General features: G+C 40.8%; 1 protein-coding gene across 1 annotated transcript in view; it reads right to left on the bottom strand.

The window, feature by feature from the left end:
• The window catches only part of itgb4 (integrin, beta 4), a 137,303-nt gene that overhangs the window by 84,589 nt on the left and 42,785 nt on the right, over nt 1-9,929 (bottom strand). The window contains exons 11-17 of the mRNA XM_043715209.1: nt 8,579-8,702; nt 7,811-7,930; nt 5,023-5,129; nt 4,419-4,470; nt 3,091-3,273; nt 2,021-2,124; nt 772-830 (exon numbers count right to left, since the gene is read on the bottom strand). Coding sequence (XP_043571144.1) covers nt 772-830; nt 2,021-2,124; nt 3,091-3,273; nt 4,419-4,470; nt 5,023-5,129; nt 7,811-7,930; nt 8,579-8,702 — 749 coding nt within the window. The remainder of the gene's footprint in view (nt 1-771; nt 831-2,020; nt 2,125-3,090; nt 3,274-4,418; nt 4,471-5,022; nt 5,130-7,810; nt 7,931-8,578; nt 8,703-9,929) is intronic.

Here is a 9,929-nt window from a genome sequence, read left to right as displayed (position 1 = left end):
TGAATACTGTTGAAAAGTATTCATTCAGTGTCTCCCTGATCTCTTCAGCCTCCACACGCAACTTCCCACTACTATCCTTGACTGGACCTATTCCTACCCTAGTCATTCTTTTATTCCTGACATACCTATAGAAAGCCTTAGGGTTTTCCCTAATCCTACCAACTAAGGACCTTTCATGTCCCCTCCTTGCTGCTCTTAGCTCTCTCTTCAGGTCCTTCCTGGCTACCTTATAACTCTCAATCGCCCCAATTGAACCTTCACGCCTCATCTTTACATAGGCCGCCCTCTTCCATTTAACAGGGGATTCCAATTCCTTATTAAACCACAGCTCCCTCACACGACCCTTTCCTCCCTGCCTCATATTTTAATAACTCAAATTTGAAGGTGCTGATAGTTACTCCTCAGTAGATAGAAGCATTTTTAATGTGTTTTTGTATGTTTCAATGTCTTAAGTTTTTGGTTCATCTGTTAGCTTTCATTTCATAAGGAGGCAGCTGTTTCAACCAATAGTGGCCACAATGAGAGGGAAGATGCTGCTTTAACACATGTGGGGATAAGAAGTTGGAATTTTAAAAGTTATCGTGTAAAGCATTTACAGATGAAGAAATATATAGTTCTTGTTAAGAGGTAGCAATTAAATAATTCAGTAGGGAGCTTTAGCAACAAACAGAAATCATTGTTGGTTTAAAAGTTGAAAGAGAGATTGTGGTTGACATTTGAGAGAGAAAACACAAAAAGAAAAATAGGAACGAACACACACACACCACTTACCTAAACGTGGTCTTCCGTGCCCCCTGGAAACCTGGCACAATTTTGAACACGTCATTCAGCTAAAGTCATACAAGTCAGAAGTTAGTCGTCATATTAAACATTTATTCAAATATACAGTCTTTTCAGAGCAGAAACTACTCATTTATCCAACTGTTTGCACACATCCTTCCTCATCTCACCCAATATTGTATCCTCCTATTCCTTTCCCCTTCGTGTGTTATCCGACTTCCCTTTAGAAAGTAACATGAACAATCACATCAGCCTATCGCTGTCACCCCAGGATATTGATAATGAATACGACACTGCATAGACACAGCCTGACTCTTGTGAATCTTCCTGGATCCACAACTCTGGGTAGAATCAGCCATCATTATTGTGTAGCAATATTTCTCAGTGGTTCCAATCCATTGATAAAACATTGTAAGTCACATCTTAGAGTATTTGAACTTTTTCACCTCCTAATTCTCCTGCTAAGTATCTCTGATGGATTCTAGACTTGGTTTAACATCTCATGCTCATTTTTCACGAGGTTGTCCTGAACCTCTTGGTCTCGGTGGGTATTAGGGGTGAGCCCCATCTTGTCCTAACCACTGACAAAACAACCTGGAAGTTGATCAGAGACCAGAATCTCAGTTCATTATTTCTCACCTGTAGCTTGAACCTAAAGAAGGCAAACTGAATGGACTCAAATAACTGCATTAGACCAGCCCAGGAGCTATTGTCTCAGCCTTTCTGTTCTACTTAGTGCTACACTAACCAAGAAAGGTGAAGCTCATATTCGAGGGATTTTTTAATGCTGTTACTTTATTAAATAGAAATCCATACAGAATATTAAAACTCAAGCATATTCCTACCAGTGTCTGCTATGATAAATTACAATGTCTGCATTTACAATGGAAACTAACTTTGTGAACACATCAGGCTACCACTGACAAAAGTTTGCATCAGCAATTTTTGTTATAAATTGGAATTGAAGATACAATTGAAGAACCCTGTGTAATTCTGAAATCGGAGTTAAGTCATTGTGGGTAAATTCAAATGGGATTGACTAGTATTAGAGAATAAAACTGAATTGGAATATACCGTAAGGTAATGTGAAAGAAACAGATTACATGCTGTCTTTGGATTAGCTGTGAAAGAAGTTTTTGGTAGGAGATCATGCATGGAGGATGGGGAAGTAAAATAATACCCAGGTAGCAAAATGAGAGCACACAGTCTGCACTGTCCTGGTGAATGCATTCACACTTACATTCTCCTCCACCTCCAGGCGGAGCTGCCTAAACTCTGCTGAGTCAGGATTCTTCAGCGCATCATTGAATATTCTGGCGGCTCGCAGTGACAGGTTGTACAGAACTAAGAATGAAAAGTGGAACAGGATCAGAAAGTACCCACTACAATATTAAAAATCCACTACAGTATTAAAAATCTTACCTTTAGTCATTTGCTTAAATGTTATACTTTATCCCTATCATAGTTCCCTAACATAACAATATTGACTTGGTGAGTTAACTTTGTACTCTATTATTCACCTATTTGTGTACAATACCAGGAATGAGTTAGACACAAAGCCAAATTTAAAGGTAGCCATTCTGTACAACCACAAACATTCCAATATGGCCAACAGAAGTTAAAAACCTTACTCTTATTTGGAAATTAAAAATGAGGTAGCTATAAAACAATAGTGGTGGCTGTTGACTGTGGCATAAGAATTACATTACATGGATCCCACAGTCCTGATCTTTGGAATTCCATTGGCTGTGTAATATTGAAAGATCTTTGCCTATCCCAATCTATTTCTCTTCCTAGGCTCTTTAGATTCTGGCCTCTTGTTCCACTCTTGGTGACTGTACTTTCAGCTGTCTAGGCCCAAGACTGTCCACTGTTCTTTTAAGATTGTCTTTAAAAATTAACGCCTTGACCGAACTTTTGACTGTGTCTTTATTAAAATGAGCTTTTTACATGATTGTGTTCCTTGTGAAGGAACCTATGTTCTTAGGGCAGAAGGGATCAGGTTATGGGGAGAAAGTGGAAAACAGGGTATTGAGTTGGCTGATTAGCCATGATCATGCTGGATTGAGGAGCAGGTTCGAAGGGCCAAATAGCCTCTTTCTGCTCCTATTTTCTGTGGTTTCTATGAGATTTTTTATTCTCTTAAAGCGCAATATAAATTTAAACAGCCGTTATTGCATGAGTCGGACCAGCGCAGAAATTTCAAAGGTTGTTTAAACAAAGAAAATCAAGATGCCACTTTTCAAACTATGAAGTAGCTTTTGCACTCCTTTCTGTTCACACGTGCTGAACGCCTCTCTCAAGACTCACCAGTGTCGTTAGAGTTTGTTCCCTGATACCGTTTCGAAGGTTCTTTGTGAACATTGTCCATCACCTTCCACCTGACAACGTCTGTGCCAACAAGTTTGTTTTTCCGTACCATTGGTGTGTCAAGGTAGGTGAGCTTGCTTTGATTTAACATGTGGCGGTTTTCCTTAAACCCAACCTTGGTACCTGGAAATAGAAGAAAGACAGATTAAATAAAAGTAGAAGCTCAAATTGGAAGAGTTGGGGTGAAGTGAATGAAATGTCTAATTTCCTTGAAGGAATTGACTGGGTAGAATTACACAGCACCAGGCCATTCAGTTCAAGCAGCCAATGCCAACAAGAAAAACAATTTCTTCTAGTAGAGGAGTCCAGAATATGGGAAAATAATCTATAAATTAAAGCCAGACCATTCAGGAATGCTGTCAAGAGCACTTCTTCACAAAAATGGGACCTTTTCCCTCAAAGGGGGTCAATTCTTGTTTTCAAGACTGAGACAGATAGATTTTTGTGAGTAAGGGCGTTGTGAATTAAGTGGCAAATGCAGATAAATATGTTGACATATGGGTCAGCCACGATCTGCTTGAATGGTGGAACTGACTTAAGGAACTGAGTGACTTTCTTTAGGTTCATGAAAAATATGTTACTGGACTGGGCTGTGTTCAAACTCTGTATAATTTCTTGCAGTCTTGGGCAGAGCAGTTGCCATACCAAGCTGTGATAGAAAGCTTTCCATGGTGCATCTACAAAACTTGATAAGAATCCTTGTGGACCTGCTGAATTTCATAAGCCTTCTGAGGAAGCAGATGTGTTGGTGTGCTTTCTCAATTCGAGGACAGCTTCTTCGCCACTCTTATCAGATTTTTGAATCAACCTCTCATAAAGTTGATCTTTCTCTGCAAGTTCTCTGTAGCTGTAACACTATATTCTACATTCTGTTCCAATACCCTGATGCACTTATGTAAGGTATGGTTTGCATGGATAGCACGCAAAATGAAACTTTTCACTGTGACTTGGAACATGTGACAATAATAAATCAAGTCAAATCAAAACAAAAACTAGTTGTTCTGAATGATTGGGTGCTGAGTTTGGTTTTCGTGGGTTTGAGCTCCAGTATTAGATCAAGGCTTGAGCTGGTCTGTAGTTTGCCAGACTAAAGCCATCAGCAGGACATCCAAACCAATATGGTCTGTTGCAGTGCAGAATGTCACATGTCATATTGAACTCTCAGCACCCATTTCACACCCAATCGATTTCTAAGTCTATGATTCTTCCCAATTTGATTGATTTGAGAAATCAAATATAGTGTAGAGATTGCACAAGACCGAGATTACCTGCAGCACAGCACGGCAGCATCGCACAGCATGGGAGTCTTGCGCAGCAGGCCTGTGAAAACAGAGAGGCACGTGAGCATCCCCAGGTTCTCAGTAATTATATTGTGGTCACAGTGCTTTTCATTTGGTAGCAATTTAAACAAAAACTCCCTGCAACCTCTGTCAGGCGAGTAACAAATAGAACTGGGGTAGTAACACAAAGTCCAATCTGGGACAATCTCCATATAAAAACCAGCACTCAAACCCAATTCTGATGCCCTATCTTCAAATGAGCACTTTGTTACCCAACACAACTTGACCCGAGGCCCAATCCTCAATCCAAGGTCAGTGTCTAATGTGACAATTCATGAGCAAGACCAACCAGCAGCTCCATTTTATGAAGTTTGCTTGCATTTCCGTGACTGACACAATAGAGTCGTTTCTCTGAGACTGCAGTCAGTTCGATATGGGATGTATCGAAATATGTGGTGCCTATGCAGAGGTTCTCAACATTTAATTCTGAAAAGCCAATGATAGTTGGCCCGTAACAAGCCAGGTTGGTACAGTTTATACGCTCGGCCTTCTCCTTTCTGTACAATAGTGCCAATGGAAAATGAGCACTCACCCGAAAGCAGGCACAGTACTTCCAGCAGAGCAACAACAGGAGACCCAACAACAGCATCAGGAATATGATGAGTGGAATGAGCCAGAGGAAGCCTCCTGGGGGACAATCTAGAGATGGAGAATGACATCATCTTAGCAGACATGAGGGATAATTCAAATACCAAAATGCACCTTCTAAATCCACAACCACTTCTATCTAGAAGGATCCATAGAAACACCACCACCTGCAAGTTCCCCTCCGGGCCACTTATCATCCTGCCTTGGAAATATATCACTGTTCCTTCACTGTCACTGGGTCAAAATTCTGGAATTCCCTCCCTAAGGGCATTCTGATCAATCTACAGCATATGGACTGCAGCAGTTCAAGAAGGCAACTTACCACCACCTTCTCAAAGACAACTAGGGATGGGCAATAAATGCTGGCCGAGTTAGCAATGATCACACCCCATTAGTGAATCAGAAAATAAGAGATCATAAGGAGATGTATTAATGCAAGTCTAATATTGGATGGAAATTGGAAGAAAACTGATTCAATTTTCCAGTCATGTATGAGAGCAAGAAGCAGCACCGATGATATTAATGCTACAACATTTAAATCCTGCTAAATTTACCTCTATTATGCACTTGCTTTGTTTGAGTTGAGCTTTTATAGCTTTGTTAAATCGATAAATGCAAGAGTGTAAACGAAAGAATTATCCATATGGAATGTTATATACTTTTTGTTCAAAGTTTTTGATGATAAGGACTTGTATTTTCAAAACCATTGTAAATTAATTTCCATTATTCTTCTAAGGGGAAAGGTGTGACAAAATTCTTTTTTTTGTCTATCTATTTTATACAGTGCAAGCCAGCAATCTATGAATTGGGCGGCACGGTGGCACAGTGGTTAGCACTGCTGCTTCACAGCGCCAGAGACCCGGGTTCAATTCCCGCCTCAGGCGACTGACTGTGTGGAGTTTGCACATTCTCCCTGTGTCTGCGTGGGTTTCCTCCGGGTGCTCCGGTTTCCTCCCACAGTTCAAAAATGTGCAGGTCAGGTGAATTGGCCATGCTAAATTGCCTGTAGTGTTAGGTAAGGGGTAGATGTAGGAGTATGGGTGGGTTGCGCTTCGGCGGGTCGGTGTGGACTTATTGGGCCGAAGGGCCTGTTTCCACACTGTAAGTAATCTAATCTAATGAATACTATAACATTCAGGGAACACAGTATTCCAAAGGGTTGCTACTTTTGACTGTTCCAAAATATAATTAAATCTATACTACCTACGAACAAAAGTGGGTTTTTTGCAAGGTTTTCAATAGATTATACAAAACATTTGTATAATTTATTCAAAAACATATAAGATAATCAGAGGGTTAGATAAGATGGACAATGGCAGCCTTTTTCATTGGTTGGTTGCTAACACAAGAAGACATAGCTTTAAATTGAGGGATGATAGATATAGGACAAATGTCAAAGGTAGTTTCCTTACTCAGAGCATAGTAGGGGCTTGGAATGCACTGCATGAAACAGTAGTAGACTCGCCAATTTTAAGGGCATTTAAATGGTCATTGGATAGACATATGGATGAAAACGGTATTGTGTAGGTTAGATGGGCTTCAGATTGGTTCCATAGGTCGGCGCAATATCGAGGGCCGAAGGGCCTGTACTGTGCTGTAATGTTCTATGTTCTACATTTCAAGTGTCACTCAGAACAGTTCAAAGGTTATATGTAGAGTTAGAAACAGTAAGACAGTGTCTGAAAGGGGGAGACAGAAGGAGGCTGCATGTGAAGTGATGCTACTGTTTAGCTGTACGACAGAAAGGACATTGTTTCTGTGTGGTTCTGGCTCAGAGAAGGCTCGAGAGCAGCTGGAAAGCTTTGTGCAGGTAGGACTCAGGGAAATCCTTGGAGAAAGTTGATATAAGTGGGCAAGATTAGAACTCAGGGGAAAAAAAACTAGTGGCAGTATTGGCTTGTTGAAGCTTGCTGACTGTGGAAAAGCCACCATTGTAATTATGAGTAGGTGCTAGAATGCCATTTTCAGAATCTAGGGGAGTGTAGGTCCTGGAAAACAAGGTGAAATATCAGAATATCGATGATTAAGTGGTTTTTGAGGGAATTTTGGAGCTAGGTCTTCAAAAGAGAAGAATTGAAATCCCATTGATAGTCCACAGAGTATATTGCTGCAAGACTCATGACACCTAACCTGACTGCGTTTACTAATTGATGTCTTCTGTGGAGTGTTCAACCATACTTTAATTGTAGGCCATGTTTGTTTCTGGTTAATTCTGGACTTAATAGAATATAAATTGTAAATACATATATATAGTAGATTCTATTAATATTCTAACTTTATGTATTAAAGTTTAATTTTGTTGTTCTTAACCTTGAAGTCTTAAGGGTACTTCTAAGTACCTGACTTCTCATACTTTGCCTACTTTAAAAATAAAGTCCCTAACCAGGTCATAACATAAATTTGACAGCCTGATCTGGAATAACAACAGAGTGCAAGGTAGAGCTCTGGAAAATGCCCCATTCTTCTTCCTATATCTTTTCATAAAGAAGTAGGAATTGTTAAACAAGGGCACAGCAAGATCCCAACTCTCCAGAATCCAGCAGTAATGGAGCTGTTGATCATGACTCTATAAAAGAGCCACACAGAAGTGGAAGAGAAATCTTCAAGCAGTCTTCCCAAGCCAAAATTATCATCCATGTAATCTCTCCAAACACGCATATACTTCTCAATTTATCAGAAGCAATGGAAGCCAATCAACAAAAGTCAGATTTCCAGTTTTATTTTCCACGTACCTTTCTTTTTCAGCACCTCTACTTGAGTTTGGTTGCCACCTGGGAGCACTGTCACTGTGTAATAAAATGTACAATCATCTTCCTCATCGCGGAACTCACAGTGTTCTGTCACTTCCTTTTCTGTAACAACAAAATAAGATTCTTTGTAATTGTCAGGATACCTCATTTTGCAGATCTTCCGTCTGGCGGTTTCTGCATTGAAGCCCATTTCCAGAGATTTGAGTTTACAATCTAAGTCAATGCTCCCTTGTAGAACTGAAGGAGTAGTGCACTATCAAATATGTCATTCAATCAAAACTCTGCCTTCCCTCTCGGGAGAATATTAAAGGCTCACAGCACTTTGAGGTGAGCAGGTAGCTCTGCTGATTTGACAGCATGCAGTATGCAAATTGCTAAGTCATTGGTTGGTCTTCAGCCATCAATGTCTGTAAATGTGGCTTCATTGTTCGACCACATGACAACATGAGTGCACTTTGCAGTATTTTAAATCAGAGTCATGTTGAAGATTACAAAGAGATTTGGGAAAACTGGTCAGAGAACATTGTCTACTCATGAAGCAGCCTCAAATCCAACAGAGCACAAGTTCATAAATGAAGAGTTTATGAGTAGGAGGACATTCCAAGAGAGCTTCTTTGAGTTAAGATGGTCATATACCAGAATACATGACCTCAGATTGATATTTAAATGTGGACAGTATAGAGGGTTCAAAAGACAATTCATCAAAGTGGGATTTTTCTTCAGTAATAATTTGCTACTGTTCCAACTGACCTGATTTCAGTTCCTCCACAAAGGTAAAGATTTGCGGGCAATCCTTGCAGTTGTTTCCTTTTTTGTCCCCAGTATTCCAGGCCCAGCATTGGACACAGCTGCGCAAGTCTTCACATATCCCCAGCTGCAAGAGGTAGAAAAGGAGAGAGGAACAGTGTCCATTAAAGAGGACACAAACTCATCCCTGAATTGTAATCCCAGTTTCGAGCCCCAGTTGACAATAAAAATTGAACAGGCTGTGGGGTATATGGGAGGGTTTAAATCAGGACAAACTCCCATCCTCTTGGTTCCCCTCATGCTCCTGCCCATTGCCACTGAAAGTAGATGAGGATCTTGTAAAAATGCTGAGGTCAGGATTCTGATACATCAGTCAGACCCTGAGGCAATTTTCACTTGGTTTTCTATCTGGTGCTTAAAATCTGGTGACAGGCAGCCCAAGGCCTGAAGAGGCCAGGGGAGGTTGAATTATTGAAAGATCTCCTCATGGGTCCACAAAGAATTCTAAGCCTCCCGTACCCAGTTTCGTGAACTGCAGGGCTTCTCCAAGGACAACAAGGATTTCCTCTGTTGGAGGTGCCATCTTAGGGACGAGATATTAAACCTGTTTCTTTTTCAGCTAAAAGCAAACAATCTGGGTAGCATGGTGGCTCTATGGATAGTGCGGCTGCCTCATAGCGCCAAGAATCTGGGTTTGATTCTGGCTGTCTGTGTGGATTTTGCACATTCTCTCCATGTCTGCATGGGTTTCCTCGAGGTGCTCTTGTTTCCTTCTACAGTCCAAAGATGTGTGGGTTAGGTGGATTGTCCATGCTAAATTGCTGATAGTGTCCAGATTTGTGCAAGCTAGGTGAATTAGCCATGGGGAATGGGAGGTAACAGTGGCTGAAGGACCTGAACTTAAGGGAATTTATATTTGCCAGGAGTTGGTGTTGGAGAGACTGTTAGGTCTGAAGGTTGATAAGTCCCTGGGACCTGATGGTCTACATCCCAGGATACTGAAGGAGGTGGCTCGAGAAATTGTGGATGCGTTGGTGATTATTTTCCAGAGTTCGATAGATTCGGGATCAGTTCCTGTGGATTGGAGGGTGGCTAATGTTGTATCACTTTTTAAGAAAGGTGGGAGAGAGAAAGCAGGAAATTATAGACCAGTTAGTTTGACCTCAGTGGTGAGAAAGATGCTGGAGTCTATTATAAAGGATGAAATTACAACACATCCGGATAGTAGTAACAGAATAGGTCAGACTCAGCATGGATTTATGAAGGGGAAATCATGCTTGACTAATCTTCTGAAATTTTTTGAGGATGTAACTCCGAAGATGGACGAGGGAGATCCAGTAGATGTAGTGTACCT

This window comes from Chiloscyllium plagiosum, chromosome 24, assembly GCF_004010195.1.
Source record: "Chiloscyllium plagiosum isolate BGI_BamShark_2017 chromosome 24, ASM401019v2, whole genome shotgun sequence".
NCBI lineage: Eukaryota > Metazoa > Chordata > Chondrichthyes > Orectolobiformes > Hemiscylliidae > Chiloscyllium > Chiloscyllium plagiosum.
This window is presented reverse-complemented; position numbering and strand designations above follow the sequence as displayed.